This window comes from Adiantum capillus-veneris, chromosome 23 (assembly GCF_014529385.1).
Source record: "Adiantum capillus-veneris isolate H3 chromosome 23, ASM1452938v2, whole genome shotgun sequence".
Lineage (NCBI taxonomy): Eukaryota > Viridiplantae > Streptophyta > Polypodiopsida > Polypodiales > Pteridaceae > Adiantum > Adiantum capillus-veneris.
The window spans coordinates 17,398,164-17,418,910 of record NC_140953.1 but is presented as its reverse complement, the minus strand read 5'-3'; the positions used below and the strand labels follow the sequence as shown (position 1 = coordinate 17,418,910).

At 42.7% G+C, this 20,747-nt stretch overlaps 1 protein-coding gene across 1 annotated transcript; it reads left to right on the top strand.

Annotated features, from left to right (window-relative positions):
• Positions 1–17,213: 17,213 nt before the first annotated feature.
• LOC147427469 (beta-amylase 1, chloroplastic-like) lies at positions 17,214–20,124 on the top strand. Its single transcript, XM_086496536.1, has 4 exons — positions 17,214–17,959; positions 18,348–18,558; positions 18,659–18,769; positions 18,998–20,124. Exons 1-4 carry the CDS (start codon positions 17,319–17,321, stop codon positions 19,811–19,813), a joined length of 1,779 nt encoding a protein of 592 aa, XP_086352662.1. The 5' UTR covers positions 17,214–17,318; the 3' UTR covers positions 19,814–20,124.
• Positions 20,125–20,747: the final 623 nt, after the last annotated feature.

The following is a 20,747-nucleotide window of genomic DNA, read 5'->3' as shown; positions in this document are numbered from 1 at the left end:
GAGAGAGAGAGAGAATACACACGATATACGTGGTTCACCCAATGTGGGCTACATCCACGAGAAAGCAGCCACTCAATGGCTTTAGTACTTCAAAACAAGAAGTAGTTTACAAAGGGATTATACCCTTAATGGAGCTCCCGCCTTGCTTCACTCTCACCACCTCACACTCACCTTGTTGCATCAACTTCACAGTATGAAATGTGTGTAGAAATGGCCTCCTTTTATAGGCCAAAAGGGCTGCCCTCTCTTATGAGAGACAGCCACGTGTAGCCGCCCTTGTGCGAATAAGTCCAAATCGGACCCTCCAATCCGCCCATGTGTGGCCACCCTTGAGAAGACAAGTCCGCTTTTGAATTCGGCCACCGACCACCGGCCACTGACTTCCAACCACCGGCCACCGGCCATTGACTTCTGGCCACCGGCCATCGGCCATTGACTACCGGCCACCGGCCAACAATCACCTGTTTTGAACTCTTTGGTACGCACATGTTTTTCCTTTTGTCTTCTCTTTTTAGCATAGATTGAAGCGACAGCCCGTAAGCGGAGTTCATCTAGCTTTTCAAGATCATCAATCCTTGAAGAGAGTTCATGCCCTGTCCTCCAAGCTTGTTGCTACTCGTAGAGTTGGGATTAAAAACTCTATGGGTAGTATAGCATTTAGGCCAAACACCATGTTGTATGGTGTTGTTCCTATTGATGTTTTGTAAGCTACCCGGTATGCCCATAGTGTTGAGTGTAGCTGCTAATCCCAATCTGTTCTTGATTCTGACACTATTTTAGTGAGAACCGTGCATAGTGTTTTATTTGTGGCCTCAGCTTGCCCATTGGCCTGTGGATGGTATGGTGCGGATTTCCTATGTATTACCATGAATTCCTCTAGCAGATATTCAATGACTTCATTGAGAAAAATGTGTTCCTCGGTCACTGACAATTTCTATTGCTAACCCGTAACATAAAAAAACATTCTCATACAAAAATTGTGCCGTGGTGCGTGCATTAGCTTTTTGTGTTGCTTTGGCTTCGACCCATTTTGTGAGATAGTCCGTAGCCACAATGATTTATTGGGTATGGGTGCGATATGCAGGGGGTGATATAGGTCCCACAAAATCAATGCCCCATTTTGCAAATGCTCTTGCTCCATCATTGGCCGTAATGGCATCTCATCTCTTTTTATTGGCATCTTGGTGCGTTGACATGCATCACAACGCTTTACAAGCTCTTCATCATCCATGTGCAATGTAGGCCACCAAATTCCTGCGGTTAAGACAATTTTTTCCGTCTTATCGCTCGAAAAATGGCCTCCACTTATTCGGCTATGTGCATGTTCTAGAATCAGCAAGTATTCGCTTTCACTTGCACAGATTCTAAGTTGATTGTCCTTTCCCCGCTTATAGAGTTGGTTCCCAATTAACTGAAAGTCATGTGCTTCCAGCTCTATAGCTTTTTTCCGTTCTCTTGTGATGTTCTCAGGGAACGTCCTAGTGGTTAAGAAGTCAATGATATATTGACTCCATGCAGGTGCTATGTTTACCTGAAACAAAGTTGCGTGATCCACTGGTCGTTTGGCACTATATATAGTACAATTGATAATATAAGAATGTGTATCCGCATACATAGTTGGCCAATAAACCCCTAACTGTTTAAGTCTCTAGTGTGTTTTCACTGTTGAACAATGAAATGCACAACCCTGGACATGTGCCTCTTCAAGGTAGCACTCGAATTCTTCCGGATTTATACATAATCGTAGGATTAGGTCAGATTCAAGATGATACAGCCGTCCTGCTATCAACTGGAAGTTTTTTGTTTGTCGAATTGTTTGTTGTTTGGATCTGCATTCTGTATTATCAAACTCACTTCCGAAGGAGAGAATACTAAAAATTTCCTGAGACCATTTGGGTACCATTTCCATGTTGAAAAGATAAGCATCTGGTATGTCATCATCTACTCCTTCAGGAGCTTCCCCGTTGTGTATCCTTGAAAGATGATCTGCTCGCAGATGGGTTTTACCCTTTTTGACCACCACTGTGAAGTCAAATTCTAGCAATATAATAAACCAGTGTACGATTCTCCCTGTATTGCAAGGTTTATTTACTAGGTACAAAAGAGCTTGATGATCTGTGAAGAACACAAATTTGTTTGCAAGCAAATAATGCCGAAATTTCTCTACAACATAAATCATTCCTAACCCTTCCCTCTCCGTGGTTGTGTAGTTCTTTTCTACACTATTTAACTGTCGACTCGCATAGCAAACTAGAAAATCCATTGTTCCATCTCCAGGTTGAGCTAAGATACTTCCAATGGCATATGCTGAAGCATCAATGTGCACATGGAATATCTTTTCCCAATCTGGTGCCTTTAGTACAGGTGTTGATATAAGGTTTTCCTTGAGCTTTTGGAATGAAGTTTCACACTCCTCGGTCCACTCGAAATTGACTAGCAAACGATACAGAGGTTGTGCGATAACCACATACATGTATATGAATCTTCGATAATATCCGCAAGTGTCCCATGAAGGATTGCACTTGTTTCGCATTAGTAGGCCTGGGCAAGTCTACAATGACTTTGACTTTGTCTAGGTCTGTGGTGATGCCATTTCTTGAGACAATGTGTCCTAAGATTCGTCCTTGCTTAACCATAAATACACACTTTTCCGGGTTAATACAGATTCGATATGTCCTGCACTTTTCAAAAACCTTTTGCAAATGGTCCATATGTTCCTCTCGCAGAAGAGAGTGTACACACATGTCATCCATGTAAATTTCTAAGAATATTCTTAGGTATTCCTTGAAAGCGTGAGTCATTAACCTCTGGAAAGTTGCTGGTGCATTAGTTAAGCCAAATGGCATAACTCGATACGCATAAATCCCCCATTCTGTGGCAAACGCTGTTTTGTGTTGATCCTCCCTTGCTATTGCCAGTTGGTTGTATCCTGAAAACCCATCCAGAAAGGAATGAGCTCGTTTCTCGGCCACTCGCTCAAGTACATGTTCTGTAATTGGCAAGGGATAATTATCCCTTATGGTTGCTGCATTCACCTTCTTGAGGTTGACACACACTCGCAATTTTCCATTCTTTTTGGGAACTACCACAATGGGTGACACCCAATCTGTATGTTCGATCTCATAGATGAATTCAGCTTCCATCAGTTTATCAATCTCTTCTTTGATTCGTTTAGCAAATGTGTCATTATATGTATAAGGACGTTGTTTGCTAGGTTTTACATCCGATTTCAAAGGAATTGTATGTTGGCATCATATCAATGGATCAACTCCTTTGAGGTCTTTATAGGACCAAGCGAACACATCTTTATACTTCTTGAGAAGTTGTGTTAGCTGTGCTTCCTCCTCAGGCTCTAAATCGTTAGCTATATAAACCGACTGAGGCTTTTCACCTGGTTCTGCGAGGTCTATCTTTTTTGCATTTTCAGGCCCATCATAAGATTCTTGGTGGGTTCTCTCCCTGATTGGTGGTGTCATGATGATTTTTCTGTCTTGGATAGTAAATTTTCGATAGTGTGATGGTACGTTCATGTTGCCCTTTTTTGACTCCCCTTTACCATCACTATCTTCTTCAGTAGTCCATATCTCTCTCAGAGACCGTTTCAGTTCTTGGTATTTCTGTTTATGCTCCAGTTTGGTCCACTCTTGGTCCTTTGTTATTCCTTTTTTTTATTTTTCAGATTTTTGTGATTTTGTTTTGGTTTTAGCTTTTCGTACCTGTTTTATTTCCTCTCGCGTTCGTTCTATTCGATTTTTTGAGAATTTTCCTGATATTTGATCTTTTACACAATCCTCTGCTTTTACAAGCATCAAATAGTGAGTTTTACGTTTTATCCTGGGCATCACGTTCTCTCTCGCTTTGTTTCCTGGTCGTTTCCTCCTATAGCGTTCTTGGCGTCTAGGGTGTTGCTTAGCAAAATCATAAAACTTGATATTCTCAGCTTCATTTCCACACTCACTTGAGGTGTCTGAACACTCATTATCTCCATCATCATTTACTTCCAAATGTTCAGAGGAGTTGTAAAACTCTTCTTGTTCTGGTGGTTCTACCGTCTCCTTTTCTGGTACAACGCTTACCATGTAATAGGGTAACACATCATAGCCATCCTTATCACAAAATTTTGTTATTGGACTGTCGGTAATGATACAGACATCCAATGTTGCTAGTATGTGTTCCCATTCTAGAGGTTCCAAGGCATCTTCAGGGAAAGGTTCCGGAATATACTCCTTGTCCTCAATTGCTCTTTCTAAGACGCATTCCTCTTTTCTTAAGCTTCCACAATGTGAAGCTCCGCACATCCATAGCTCTTTTGGTTTCCCTAACCATGCTGGTAGTTCTGATCCTGCTACTGTAGCTGAATCAAACACTTCCACAGGTGTTTGGTTCACATCTTTGTAACTATGGTCTTTCAGGTGTATTTTAGTTGTTGTCCCGCCATGTTTGAGGCATATGTGGTCATAACCCCAATCTTGGACCATCTTCAGTTGTCGCATGAATGGTCGTCCCAAGATGATCTCATAATTGTTCTTTTTGTCGAAATCGACTATTGCAAATGTATGCTCATACTCAATTCCGCACGAAGTGACAATCACTTTTTCTAAGAGTCCTAATGTCTTCTCCATGAACCCATCTGCCAATTGCAGTTTCATTCTGGTAGCCCTCAAAGCTGGTTTTCCCCATTTTTTCCAGATTTCCTTGGTGGCGATTGCAACCCCCTCTCCACTGTCAAGAATAGCCTTGGAAACTACTCCTTGGAATTCTATCGGTAGCGTGGTGTTTCCGTCTTCTCCCTCGCAATATTCTCCAACCTTATTCAATGGTACTGGCCTAGTGTTTAGTTGAGGCTTGTCTAACTCTCTGATCCCTTCTTGTAGCTTCAAGGTGGGGTCTTTCACTCCAAATTTTTCTAGGCATTTTCCTATTGTGGTCCACATGTTTGGCCTTAACCTTAGGAGTTCTGCTAACGTGATTGTGCATGCCACCGGAGACACTCCTTTGCCATTTCTCTTCTGGCCAGTTTTTCTTCCAGATTCTTATGAGTGGGGCAAATCAATTCGCTTTGTATACCAACACATTATAGGTACTCTGGGTCTTGGGGAGTGGGAACGCTCTGTCTTCGGCCAATGCCAGGCTTTCCAATCTATTTTCAATCCGGAGACAGGTGGAGGTGAGTATGATAGCACTCCCAAGAGTCTACTGATCAAAAGCCTTTCATATATAGCCATATCATGTTGCAACGCTATGAGATCCACATCCTTCCAGCAAATACTTATGTCATCCCAAAGATGAGAAAGTTTAGAGATTCCTTTGTTGTTAACTTGCCATGCAACTTCCCTCCAAAAAGGATTCAAGGAACGCCTTCCAAGTTTGGGAAAGGGGACCAATTGGCAAAGGAATCCCTAAAGTATCTAAAATTCTGCCCCCATTCCATGGTTGAAGCTGGTTTGTTACACTTTCATGCTAGTTCCCCTGTGCAGCTGCCGCTAAACTTCAAGGATGTCCAGAAAGGTGCCAAACTCTTGTCCTACACTGTGACCTCCTTCCATGTGCCCCCTTTTGAGGAAATATTTGCTTTGTTTATCATATCCCAAGTCATTATAGCCCATTTCCATTTTTGGTCCATCAAAGAGACCACAAGTTTGGCACATGAGGCTTCTGCATGCACCATGGGGTCAATAATCCCAATTTTGCCTTTGATTCTTTGGTCTCGCTACCTATTCCCATCTCCCCCATTGGCGAGGGGTTGTGGATTTAGTGTTTCTTTTCCACAGGAACCATTTGATAGGCTTCAAAAGTTATTTCCAATTGGATTTGCTCAGTTTTAGAGAGGCGATCCAAATGCAATGTAAGGGATCATGAATGTGTTAATCAGTGATTCTACTATGGAAGGGGAGGAGCACAAAATTCCATCTTCTCATTTTGCTATTAATTTTGGAAAGGAGCTAGTCAAATCTCTGCTTATCCATAATGCCCACCCCAAGTGGAGCACCTAGGTGTCAAAAGTTATTGGCAAGGGATGGTAATAGTTTTTCTTAACCTTTTTTTCCCCAAAAGTCACAATCATGAGTGAATTATATTAGCAACTGAGTGTTCTCAAAGAGTCAACATTTTTTGTCCTTCAAGACGTGTTTGAAGTAGCAAAATCTAATGATTTGCGTACTGATAAGAAGTGATTGCCTCTTGAACTCCTTCCCACCCAAGAAGAGATCGTTCTTGAAAAAACTAGTCTTCCATGTCTTTTGAACCCATTTGCAGATCTTCCTTGCCAGGCCATAGATCAACGGGCAATCCTTAAATACATGAGGGAGGTCCTCACTTGTAGTTCGGCAAGTAGCAATTGTCTAGCCATTCTAAGACTCTATTGGCCAGCAGTCTTTTAGTCCCACTAAGATGAAACTTGGAGTCCATTTGGTCCGATCCTTTCCAGCCTCTACTATAGCTATCCCAAAACTGGCCCAACCGTTGCATTCCTTTGTTATTCATCTTCCTGGCCACTAGCCTCTAGAAGGGGTTCGACATGACGATTCCCGCCTTAGAAAGTGAAGGGGACCAGTGAATTATTGAGTTGTGAAAGTACCTAGTTATCTCATCCCATTCCAAGGCCTCCATTGCTCTATTGCACTTCCGAACTAGCTCGCCCCAAGCTTCAGGCTAGACCACCGAGGGGCCAACAACTTGTCATGCATCTCCAGTCCTTTCCACTGGTCACCTTGCAAGAATAGTTTGGCATTGTCCATCATGGCCTTTGTCATAATAGCCATGCATGGTCTTGCTTCGTGATCGTTACCACAAACTTGGCGCACTGAGACTCCGCATGAGTATTAGGGTTGATACCGCCTTGCTCTATAGGTATCGCCATGGACTCCCAACTCGCCCATTACTAGGGTCACGAGTCCTTAGTGTTGTTTTTCCATAGGAATATTTTCACCGGTTTCAAGAATTCCTTCCAGTTGCATTTGGCTAGCTTTAGCAATGGACCATTGAAGGTTATGTAGGGGAGAATAAACAAATTGATCACATTCAATCTGCTTGGAAAAAGGGAGAATTACATACTCCCACCTTTGCAACTTACCCCTAACGTTATCCATAACCCGTAGGAATCTTTGTTTGTGGGTTATCCACCTCCAGAGGGGCTCCCGGGTGCCTAAAAACCTTCCCTTTGGACACAATATCCCTGGTCCACATTGATGGATCGAACAAGTCATTTTTTGAGAGGGAAATCAATCTTGATTTCTCAATACTGCACTTCGACCCTGATGTAATGGTATAAGTTTGCACAATCTCTAGAGCCTTCCTGACCACCTACGGACAAGCTTTTAGGAAACGTAGGGAATTGTCCGCAAACAACTTCGCCAACAGTTGGTCATTGTTGGACACGGATAGCCCTTGAATCTCCCTTCTTGCACCGCTATCCTCGAGCAATGTCACTAGAGAATGAGATCCAATGGCAAACATTAGAGGGGCTAGTGGGCAACCTTGCTTGATTGATCTTTTTACCTCAAAAGCACCCACAATTCTCTCATTAATGAGGAGCTCAGATTGGCTACTAGCACCAAGGGTGCTACCTAAATGACACATCCGCGGCCCAAAGCCCAACGATTTCATGACCTTTTCAATGAACAACTGTGTGATCCTATCATAGGCTTTATCTACATCCAATTGCAGCAATACACACTCATGCTTAGTGAATGATGCATACTCTATGTGGACCATTGTTGCAAGAATGTTATCAGAGATTAGACCTTCCCTTGATGAACCCATGTTGGTGGGGGGTGATAACCTTGTCAAGGAGGGGAGAAAGCCTGAGTGCAATAGTTTTGTATCGATTCATTCAAGATGTGTGCGATTTGCTACAAAAAAGAATCATCCAATTACTTCTAGTAACGTTTCTCAAAAAGACAAGGTGAAGAATCACGATGGCCTGTTAAGGAAATATAATGCAAAAGTAGATGAAGGTTGTGTTTGTAAAATTTATTTTTCCGCAACAAATATTTTGAAGGTTGTAGAGAGAATATAAATTATAAAGGGACTATGTGCACGTATGTCGCACGTGTCAATGCAAGGAACTTGCCGATACACTGTGTGCGAGCCACAAATGGCTCCAAGCACACAACAAGCCTAAACTAGTAAGCTCAAACATGGTGTGTCACTCACCGCTCTACGCTTGGTGTCATGGAGGATTCCTCACCGCAAAGAAGAGGGAGACGCCGCTACACCTCGTTGCCGTCGTGCCGCCACAATGATCTCTCTCTCTCTCTCTCTCTCTCTCTCTCTCTCTCTCTCTCTCTCTCTCGCATACACACACACACACACAAGGAGATGAAGAAGAAGAAGATGGAGATGGAGCAAGAGCACTCTTCAATTGCACAAATGAGAGAATGAGTGAATTTTAGGTTTAGTTGACTTTTATATGAGCTCGCCCCATTCACACTTGGGTGCCCATGATTAGCCAACTAATCCCTTGAATGTTCCAGTTAGAGTGCGCCTCTCATCGGTGATCACTCTTACCCTTTTTCTATTGGACCGACAAGCCCAGTACCTGACTCTACCAAATAAATAATACGACATCTGTTGTAGGTGATAGGAATGTGCATGAGGGTTAACATGCCCCCCTTCCTGATGTAGATTCCGTCCTCAGAAGCTATTGAGTTGAAGCTCGTTCGTTGAGGTGGAAGAGCATTTGAGATAAATGTCCTTAGCCTTCTTCAGTCACTGCAAAATCAAACAACATTGGCACAGTAATTGCATTCTCATATACAATTAAAAAGCATATGCAGTTTTAGGCAGACAAATTGATTGGTAGCATAATTGTAAACCATTTGTCAGCAATAAACATTAAATTGCAATATAATCAAACGCATAAACAGTTGGGAAGGTAAAAAACTAAACAAGTTTGGGGTCGCTCTCAACGGTCGGAAGGCACTAAAGACTGACTATTAACACCATGGGTAAGCTTCTTAATTTTCTCTAGTCAATTAAGTTGTTTAATCACGAGAGCCAAGTATTTCATGTTCAAGGACTGACTAGAGGCTATACCTAGAAGACCGTGTAGTTAAGCTACGATAAAAGGAATTTCTCATGAAATCATTGCCTGAGTGATTACCTTTTCTTTGACCCCCCAACGTCTTTTCACAGTGATTCAATTTTGATGTGTGTGCTTATTTTGTATGCCTTGGGTTTTTTTGCTTTTCAAGGAAAAGCGCCCACACTGGGAACCTCTAGGGCTCTAGTACCATAGGCGATACATGTGAGTGGATTACCAAATCAAGCTGAGGTTTCTCAGTTTAAGATTTTACATTGTGGCACTTTGATTTTTTGTTTGTTCATTTTTAGCATTTTAATTTTGTAACTTTGGGGGGTCATATAACACTGTTACCCTCCCCAGGCTCATCACACTAGTAAACTCCCTTTATAATACTTAAGCTAAAGGTCAATAGGGAATAAGCCCACTAGAAAGCCCTAGTACATTTCACACAATGCTGCTTAAATCGGATTAAGAACCTAAGTAACCATTAATTATTAGGAAGGCATTCCCCATGGTATTAAGAGAAGATCTCTAACACCTAGCTTGGTCAAACTAGCTTAGTCGGACTGCTTGATTTTTAAACCTAGACAAGTGATTATGACAAAAAATTACATTGAATTTAATGTTTGATACTAAGAAAATGCACTGAATATTATGCTACCAATCACAATTAAAGCAGACAAACATGGATGCGAAAAGATAAGGGGCAATGCTAATGGACAAGAAACACCTGTTTGTGTTGATAATCGAGCTTGATTTGAAGAGTGAACGACAGAAAAATCCCATGAAGGTCCAAATCCTAACAACAACAACACGTTCATGTACACACTAGGAAACACAAGAATACCTCTAGGACGCACATTAGTGGGAAAAGGTACCAACACTTATTGAACACAATTAAAAAAACATAAGGAACCCTAACTTAATTATTTGCACTCCCCCTAGAGAGTCAAGGGAATAGGATATTGTAGAGATTGGGGGGAAACCCTAAGGCTAAACCCCTATCCCCGTCATCGAGAAAAACAAAGTCATCATCCGTGAGACCATATGTGCCATCCGTATAATCATGTAAATCTTCATCATCATCAGAGGCACCAATGTTTACTAAGAAGGTCACTAGACGCCTATAGTCATCTTGGTCAAAAGGATAGGCTTGTGCAATGGGAGATACATTGTCTACTAAGTATGGATCAGTCGTGGTCAAGAGACGTATCAGCCATTCTAACTCCTCGGAATTCCTCTCACATGCTAGCGTACCTACCAAATCCCATTCACAGGCAAGCACTGGAAAGACCATGTGAAACATTTGTGAAAAGTAACGAGGATACCTCTCACCCAAGGCAGGAGTGGATGACTCTAGCGTACTAGCCTTGTCTGTACACGCAAATAGATGATGGTTAGAGTGCAAATATTACAAGGGTTGTGTTCTTGTGCATAATGTGTTTTTATGATTTTGTGTTATGGCTCTTGCTCTTTTACTTTTTTATCTTGTTTTTGTGAGTATAAGGATTTATATATACATTCCCTAAGATTGGAGATTAAGAGGTCAGGGAGAAAGGTTGAGAGGGAAGCAAGTGAATGATGGATGTCAGCAAACACTCCCCCCTTCCTTGGGTAGACCATATCTTTTGGAATGATGTCGTCATATTTTGAAACCAATTGTTCCAAGTTGTTATGGGTGAAGGCTTTAACCAATAGTTTTCGACCACCCTATGCGTTTCATCTAGTTGCAAGGGTGGTAAGGTACTCTCCTATGATTTTATTTGCCACATTGTTGTAGGTGGTGAACTTACAACGGGAGGTACAAAATCTTTCTTGCTTGTATGGATATGTACAATGGTAGGTGGAGGTTGTGTCAAAGCTTCTATTACCGTATAGGAACTACATGAAGAGCAAGAAGCTTCATTTGATTTCCATGTTCTTGAGCTAGGTGGAACAAATCGTTCCTTCTTTGGTACCCAAACTAGCTCTGGTGCGGGTGTGTAGCATTCCGTGATTATTTTTTTTCCATGATCTTCAATTCGTTTTGGAGCCACAGGATTGAGCTCACATGGGCCCGGTGACAAGTAAGAGCACAATTTACGTTTTGGCACCCAGATTTGATCATTTCCTTTATAGTAGCCTTGGGATTCCAATAGTTTTTTAGGAATCCTGCGCAACATTTTTTTACATTTCTTGGGACGAATGGGACGTTTCTTACAAGGCTCCTGTCTTTTAGCACTAGCCTTGGTCGCTAAAGAAGATTTAGGGACCCGCTTGTATGTTTTCTTTGTTATATTAGGATGAGTCTTGCCAGAAGCTATATGCATTGTTTGTAGCATATTTAAGGGTACGGGCATTTGATCCCCCTCAGGTGTTACCCAGGTCGTTCCCCTATTTCCCCAAGTGTCTATGGTTGCTGCTAGGTGGACCCAATCCACATTATCCGACTCAGTCATCCCAGGTAGTACATTAATATAAGGAGAATCTTCCCCAACATCAGTGTCCGCTTTACACGTGTAGCAATACTGCAATGGGGCCGAGTGAGCTGTGGTGTCAGACCTATGATCAATTATAAACCTGTTTCCTAAAGGATGTGCTTGACCAGTTACAAGAATGACAGAATCTTGGAACTACAAGTAGACATGGTTTTTAGACTAGTCATGCACCATTTTTGCTTCCCTCGTGAAAGGACGTCCTAAGATCATCTCCAATGCCATAGTGTGTTTGGAGAAATCCATAACAATGAAGGTAATCCTTATTTTATGTCCAAAGACCTTGATCTTGAGATCTTCTAACATCCCAATAGGTTTAACAATAGACCCATTGGCCATCTTCACTACTATGGTTGTGGTCGCAAGGTGAGGTCTTCCCATAGTTTCCCATAAATTTTTAGTCACAATGCTAACCCCAGTGCCACCATCAAGGATTCCCTTCACAGTTAATCCCTTGGTAGTGATTGGTATGGTCGCATTGGATTCATCACCCTCAAAGTATTGTTCCAACTTGCTAACAAGTATTTCTATAACAAGGTTCTCATCTACGTTGGGTTGTGGATCTAAGTGTTCCTCCTCTATTGGCATCTCCCCATCTCCCTCCATCTGTGCAAATTGTGGTAGCCCAAACTTCAGTTCTCCATTGAGGAAGGCTCGAAGAGCTGAGACTAGCTCAGGGTCTTTATATAGTTTGGACATGATGGTGGTTCTAACTTATGAAGACATGAAATCCATTAATTTGGCAATGTTTAACGGCACCTTTTGGACTTCAGTCCCTTGATGTGGGGAAGATGGGATCTCCATTTCTTCGATAGGATCAGGTAGTCCCTCTGTAAACATTCTTTCCATCAAGAAGTGAGTACGTCCACTTTCCCATGACTTTAAGTCACTTTCTTCTTGGATGACACTAGGTATGACTAAGGGTCTATGGACTTGGTGAGGTTGTTGTTGCGTAGGGAACACAGTGTCTGTAATCTGGATCTGCCTAGGTGCTGGTTATAGATCCCTTTGGGTATCTTCTACCAAACTCCTTAATTGCTTGACTCGCTCAATCTCCTCTGTAGGGTTTGGATAAGTTCCTATCTTCTTCTTGGATCCTGGCCATTGTGGCTCATGAAGATCTTCCTTGTTGGTTTCTATCTTAGTGCTCATTTTGGTCTCCATGGTTTCACCTGAATCAGAATCCTCTTCAGCGTCGTTCATATATACGGGGTCGTCACCAGTCCCTATGTTGGTCTTTGAACTAGGGTCTGACTTCGCTGCTTTTTGCGATCTCTTCCTTCGTCTTTTCTTCTTTTTCTGAGATTGGGCAATTGATGCCGTGTCTCTTTCCTCAAGAATATAATTTTGTTTTTGGAACATCGATCGTGTGAGTACATTTACTGGTACCACACGTGTACTTTGTAATGGATCCTCGGTAACTTCAATCAAGTTTAATGGCGTGATCTTCGGTGCATTTGGATTATTTGGACATTGGGCAATCAAATGATCTATGCCACATCGATTACACATGAGTATCGGCTTTGTAGATGTGCTCGCTTGATTGGTTTGCATTAGTGTGGCGTTCTTTTGTAGCCTAATAGGACACTCGGCTACACGAGGTGGACCTCCACACTCATAGCATTGAAGAGGTGGTCTCTTAGCAGTGTAATTGATATTTTGGCCTCTTGCAGCAAGAGCAACTACTTGATATACAGGTTTGACTTGTCCCCAATAGTCCTCCATGTAGTATTGTGGACTTTCTTCAAGCACATCCATACCATAGGCAATATTATGGTCTATATCTTCCTCACAGCCTTCCAAACAAGCAATAGATGACTCACAACCTACTTGATTCACAGAAGTGATTCTCGGATGTGGTGGTTGCGGTCCTAGCACTGGAGGTGGTAAGGGTGTTGTTTGAACAACATAGCACTAGAGGTGGTAAGGGTGTTGTTTGAACAACATTTTGGGCCCTAGGGACCATGTGTTGTACTGTTTGTTCAAGAGGTGGGGCCTGCATCAATGCAGGCACTCGAGGTGTGTCTGTCCATGCTAAGGTTGGTCTATTGGCCATCACACGCTTGAATACTATGCAATCCTTAGGTTGATGACCATACCTCCCACAGGCATTGCAGTTCCCATTGAATTTTACTCTAAAAGTAGGGCATTCACTGGTACTATGCGGTCCATAGCATACTGAGCACCATTGTTGCTCCCTTCTTGGATACATATGATTGTTTTGCGGAGCACGATTGTCTCTAAGACTCTCTTGAATAGCATTGGCGAGATCTGCTAAAGTCATCTCGAATATCTTTGGCTCCTTAGCAATAGGCTTTAGGGTCATTGGCTGATGTCCTGATGCTTGCAAGCTAATAGATGTAGGCTCAACAGACACTCTTTCTCCTTGAATCATTAAATTATCCTCCAATTGGATCGCATTGGTGGTGACTGCTTCCCAAGTGGTGATACCTCTAATGACTAGGCCATTGTAGATATCCTCATGTCGGTAATCCCCGAATGAATCTATCAAGCAATTGATTATTATTGAAGCGCTCATTTGGATTACAACGAGAATTCAAATGCTTCAAGTGACTAATAAAGTCTCTCACCGACTCTCCTTCCTCTCGTTGGGCTTTCTGGAGTTGAGAGGCTACACCCCAAAGCACTCCCTCTCGTATGTATTCTTTCAAGAACAATCTCCTAAGAGTAGGGTAAATCGTTTTTTCTTCCACCCTTAGGGTTCTATACCAATCCCCTAGGTTCCCACTTAAGGTTAGGCTTAAAGCATTACTCTTATGCAGGTCATTGTGTTCTCCTAGAGAATCGCAAAAAATTCTTTCATTTAAGGACAATTTACAATTTTTTAGTTAGAAATTGTGTAAAGAAAGAAAAAGTTACAATAAAATTATATGTTTTAAATGAAAAGGTTGAAAAGAAAGTCATTAGATCTTTAATTAAAGGACTCATTTACAAATTAAACAAAGACAAAAAAAAAGGAACGTGATAAAAACATTAGGTTGAGTTTAAGTAGAATTAGTGTTCAAGAAAGGATTGCCTCAGCTTAGCCTTGAGCCGATTGAAAATGGAGACTACCTGGTTGCAAACCATGGTAAAGGAAGAAAAACTGGTGAAATATGTGAGAAAATAGTTCAAAAATCTTGCCAATTTTAAATTTATGCTAGTATTTCCGGTTCGCTTCTTTGTGGGAAGGAAACTCAGTTGGCGACCGCTTAATAAAAGAGACTTTACTGAATATTGACTAGAGTTGAGTTATAGAATGTAAGAAAAGTCAAGCCATGTGAGGCTGTGAAATGAAAAGTCAAGCCATGTGAGGCTGTGAAATGAAATGTGAAATTAAAACAAGGTGAAGACTTCACGATGGCCTCAAGAAGGCAACTTTTTTGTTGTAATAAATTGAGCAATTATTAGAACACATTTGACATGGTAATGGAGAGGGATGAGAGAGAGAGAGAGAGAGAGAGAGAGAGAGAGAGAGAGATGCACGTGTACAAATAAATACCACCAATTCAAATAAATATTCTTCATAGTTTATTAAGCAAGCCATGATGTGAACAATCAACTATTAAAATTAAATGGTGTGATTTTTTTTTAAATGATTTGAAATCAACTATGAACATTAGATTGGCAATGTCAGCATGTAAATTTCTACCCTTGTCCACAGCTCCAATACGGCCACAAGCTTGTAGCATACACACGTAAGTGATTGCATCTGGAGACAATCCTTCGACTTGCATGTGTTCATACCACTCCAGTGCTGCCTCGGCGTGCTCATGCTTGACAAGGCCTCCAAGGAGTACATTCCAAGAGACAACATCTTGAATTCGAAGCTCATCAAATATTTCTTGTGCTTTCTCGAAAACCCCACATTTTGCATACGTGTTGATTAGGGTGTTGCCAATCAAGAGGTGTTTCCCTAATAACCCTCTTTCTGCAATTTGTGCATGAATGTTGCTGCCCCTAACCACGTCTTTTAAGTCAGTGCAAGCCTTAAGTAAGGCTAAAAAAGTACCTTCATCTACAGGCAGGGATTCCTTATACAATTTTTGATACATGGTAAAAGCATGTTGAAAGTCGCCACGCTTGATATGAGTTCTGATTTGTGAGTTCATGGAGAAGTGGCCATTGACAACAGTGTGGAGGATCCTCCGAGCTTAGACCTGCAGCCAAGCCCATTAAGTAGTAAGTAGAAGCTCCTAATCTAGTGTACACAAATGGCCTATTCAATGATGCGAGTTCAACGAAGGAGGCAATTATAATGACTGGTTGAGTCACCTCTGCATGTGATGATGAGGCCCATTCCTGCACAGACACAAACATAGGTGCATGCAAGCCTGTTCTGTAACCCTTTCCTTCTTTACTGTTTGTTCTGATTGCTCACAATCGCAATGAAGGTGGCCTCAATGCTTTCAAAGGCTTCCCCATTATGTCTGCCAATGAGATCAACCCCCAGAGAGCCAGAAGTACCTACATGATTTGCATTTTCTTCTGTTCCACCACTTTCGGTTATCCAGCCAGACGCAGAGATTCGTCAACAGGCAACTCCGTTGAGTACCGAGTTCACACCCGTCCTTCCTAGTAGCGCCTCCATAGTTCTGACAAATGATGGTGCGTAGAAAAGGCTGTGCCATCGAATTCCACCTCGGCTTAGCAAACATGGTCCCTCTTTTGCAGGTTGCACGGCCAACACTTCTTCCATACAACTGCAACTGGTGCTGACAAAGCTAAGCAGAGTTGGCTTGCATACCTTGACTCGTGCAAATACTATGCACATTTGGAATTTTGGCGCCATTTTTTCCTCTCTCTCTCTCTCTCTCTCTCTCTCTCTCTCTCTCTCTCTCTCTCTCTCTCTCTCTCTCTCTCTCTCTCTCTCTCGTCTCAGGCAATTGAGGATTTGAGGAGGTGCTAGCAGGACACAGCCCGCATTTTGATGAAGTGCAGGACACAGTCAGTAGGGAGGGTACTCGCATTTGAGTTAAGGTACATAGCCAGTAGGGAGGGTACTTGCATTTTGATGAAGTGCAGGACTCGCACGCATGCTCAGATGCTAGAGCTCTGACAAGCCCCAGCCCCGTCTGCGTTTTGCCTCGCGACTCCCGAGTCCCATTGTCAGCTCACTTGGGCGTGCTTACTCTCTTCAACTCAATGTTCGGGAAAAATCATTTTTCCAAACATATAAAATTTTCTTTTCTTGATTTTGTCAAGAGGAAATATTAGAAAATTAGGTCAAATTTTCGGGTTTTTACACTATATTTCTCTACTTAGGGGCATAATTTTTCCTTTTCCCCTTGCCCACAACCGGCATTTTTGAAATTGAAAACGGCACGATATTAGGCTGAGATGCATTTTTTCCGAGCACGGCTTCAGATGTAACTGAGACGGCTCCAAACAGAGTTTCTCACGCCTTCTCACCTCGAAAAATGCTGGCCGTCCACGTGGACTCCATTGGTGAAAGTTCGCCCAACCCAGCCCCATACTAAGGCCTTTCCTTAGCAGGCCAAAAAAAGAGAGCCAATGTCTCCCAACACAAACACGTGGGTGGACCCAATTGCCACTTCAAAACCTATGGAAATGCTCACCATAAGTTGTGGATGTGGTCATTGGTGAAGTGGTGGGGCCTTGGAAGATGTCAATCATGAAACACTTTTCTTTTACACCCAGTTTTCCTCCTGCCCTGCGTATTATATATACCTAGATATATTGCCTATGCAACCCACGATTACATTTCTCACACACGCGCAGGATTCTCTCTATCGCTCTCTCTCTCTCTCTCTCTCTCACACACACTGACACACACACATCACCTCTCCGCAAACACCATGGAATGTTCACTCTCTCGCGATGTGGGTTTCTCTAGTAGTTCACGCAGGGAACTGCTCTCGGAACACGTGAACAAGGGGAAGGCGAGCAGATCGCTAATAAAGGTGAAGACCTCCCAATGGAGGAGCTGTATGGCATCAAAGCAGCAGAGCAAGGAGTACCCATTTTTCAGCATGGACTCATCTTTTTCCAGCTGTGGTGATGACTGGTGGAGAAGGCAAGGGGGTGAGGCTCATCCCCCTTGCAGCGTTCTAGATGCGCAGATCGGGTCTCCCTTCACCACAATGCATGAAGGGGTGATGAGTTGCACTAAGGAGCATTCTTTTCCGTCCACAAGCCGCACCAGGGGGCCTCAAGCTGGTGTTCCAGTGTTTGTGATGTTACCTCTTGATAGTGTCACATCTAACAACACAGTTTCTCGCAAACGTGCAATGAATGCTAGCCTCCTGGCCCTAAAGAGTGCTGGTGTGGAGGGTGTGATGATGGATGTATGGTGGGGCATTGTAGAGAAGGATGGTCCTGGCCGGTATAACTGGGCTGCATACAAGGAGCTCATCAATATGGTTAAGAAGCATGGCCTCAAGGTGCAGGCTGTCATGTCTTTTCATCAATGTGGTGGCAATGTTGGCGATTCATGCTGGTAAGCACCTTATTCTTCTCTCCTTGCGAAACTACTCGGACATTCAGTTTCTGTTGAGCTGGGCATGAGTTATGGTTACACTCATTGTGTTTGCGTCCGAGAATGTCGAATGTTATATTGGATGTCCTATCTTTACAAATGGGCTGATGACACCGGGTTTCCCTCTTTGAAAGATGTGTACGTTACACTGGGTGTGCATGCATGTGGGTATGTGCATGCTGCTGCGTCTGAGTGGTCTTGTTTTGTTGTGTGTTGTTCTTCACAAGCATGCATTCATGCGTGCACACACAGGAGTATGCGTGCTCCATGTATCGAGGTCTTTTTCTGTTGAGGATTTTTTCCGAGCTCTCCCCTTTACATGCTTTGCCATCGATTTGTGCATATGCAGTGTACCGTTGCCTAATTGGGTGGCTGAGGAGGTTGATCGGAACCAGGATTTGGTATATACAGACAGGCATGGACGAAGAAATTACGAATATTTGTCTCTTGGTTGTGACACACTCCCAGTGCTGAATGGTAGGAGCCCAGTGCAGGTCTATTCAGATTACATGAGAAGTTTCAGAGACAACTTCCGGGATCTGTTGGGAGAGACCATAGTGGTAAGTGTCATATCAACTATCGTTGTTTCTACATCTGGGGGAGTCAATCCATTTCTATCAGATTATGTGATTGACATTGTGCTACTTGATGATTTTGCAGGAGATTCAGGTTGGTATGGGGCCGGCAGGTGAGTTGAGGTACCCATCTTACCCTGAAAGCAACGGCACCTGGAGGTTTCCAGGCATTGGAGAATTTCAGTGCTATGATAAGGTGCCCAACTAATGCTATGCTGATTTTATTTCTTTCTTTGAAGCCCACTTTTTCTTGTATACTTTTATGATTTGTATTGTGTTGATTGCATTTTTCGCATGATTATATCCTCTTTCGTTCTCCGAATTTTGCATTTAGGTATACGCGAGCAATTTTTTGTGTTTGGGACATTTTTGCATGACGGTTCCAATGAGAGGTAGGCTCAATCAACTTTCTGTGTGTGGGCAGTATATGCTGGCAAGCCTGAAGGCTGCAGCTGAATGTGTAGGCAAGCCGCAATGGGGACACGGCGGGCCATCTGATGCTGCCCATTACAATAACTGGCCGGAGGAGAGCGACTTTTTCCGCCGAGATGGTGGGTGGAACTCATCTTATGGCAGATTCTTCTTAGAATGGTATTCAAATATGCTACTTGGCCATGGTGAACGGATAGCTGTGGCAGCAGAAAGCATCTTCAGAAGCACCGGTGTGAAAATCTCTGGCAAAGTTGCTGGCATACATTGGCATTATGGCACTCGGTCACATGCAGCTGAACTCACGGCGGGCTACTACAATACGCGACTAAGAGATGGTTATAAGCGGATCGCTCAAATGTTTGGCAGACATGGGGTTGTACTCAATTTCACCTGTATTGAGATGAAAGACATGGAGCAACCCGGGGAGGCAATGTGCTCTCCCGAGAACCTCATACGACAAGTTATGTTGGCTGCACGATATGCAGAGGTGCCGGTAGCAGGGGAAAATGCGCTTCCACGCTTTGATGAGTCGGCTCATAGACAAGTGATACAAAATTCTCGGCTCTCATTACATGATGATCCACATGGTGTGCACCATGAGCCCATGTGTGCATTCACATTCTTGAGAATGAGTGAAGCTTTGTTCCAAAGTGACAATTGGCGCAACTTTGTGGCATTTGTGAGACAGATGGCAGAGGGGCACTCGTCAGTAAACGAGTGGCAAGAGAAGCATCGTGCAAGTGAGTCATTTGTGCATGCAACAGGGCCACTAATCCAAGAAGCTGCAGCAGCATTGGCCCACCATTAAGGGAAATACAGAAGTGTTCTTCATCTATGGGTGATTTTTTTCTGAAGTCTTTATACTGATATTTGGATGACCATCAATAGAACAGAGGGATTTTGGATGTCATTCCCATTTTGGGTGTGGACATGTTTGTCGTTTTTTCCATTTCAAGGTCCGAAGTCACCCATCTTGAAGTTGGTTACATCCACACAGATTATCAGACAAAAGTGAATGGGATCTTTGACAGATTTAATGTCATTGTAAATATAGAGAAATCCTCTTGTATGGCCTATATGTTACTCTTTTTGATATATACAATCATGGATTGTTTTAAACTTTTTGTGCATCAAATGGGAGTTTTGAGTTGCCGGCCACATGGCATTAATTGCGGTCGCCAGTAAAGTTAATATATTGGTCAAATGCAGCAAATTTGTGAATGAACAGAAGAAAGGTGTATAGGTGCGAAATGCGTGAATGCGTGTGAAATGCGTGAGTACTATACGCTGAAGTCAAAGCTAAAGTGCATTGATCCATTGATAAATCCAGAGCTGTTGTTGCCATGATAAAGATTCTTGGCATGTGATGGATTGTTTGCTCATTATGCAGTAATGATTGTTATCTTCGCATGCATGAAAGTGCATTTCACTGTCGGAGATGCTTGTACTGTGGATTGATTTCAGTCCACAATAGTTCGAACTGTGTGAGATGGTTGCCTATCCCATGGCTCATCTGGCTATAGCCATTAAAGTCTTTGCTGCCTTATCAGAATTATATTGCTTAATTATAGCAAGATCAAGGACTCGGACTTTCTAATTGTTCTCAATGTGCCTTAACCATGAATTAAACGGACTTAATGAGTTGCCCTTGTCTGTTCTTAGGATCTCATGCCAGTGCATAGATTATTTAGAACTTGTCAGTTAAGTCCAGAGTATAGCTACACTTTATCGGGTCTCGATGA

Excerpts from the sequence above, each read along its gene's own strand:
- LOC147427469 (XM_086496536.1), top strand. The coding sequence starts at position 17,319 with ATGGAATGTTCACTCTCTCGCGATGTGGGTTTCTCTAGTAGTTCACGC. Across the intron at positions 17,960-18,347 it reads AATGTTGGCGATTCATGCTG|TGTACCGTTGCCTAATTGGG; the intron begins GTAAGCACCTTA and ends GTGCATATGCAG. Across the intron at positions 18,770-18,997 it reads AATTTCAGTGCTATGATAAG|TATATGCTGGCAAGCCTGAA; the intron begins GTGCCCAACTAA and ends GTGTGTGGGCAG.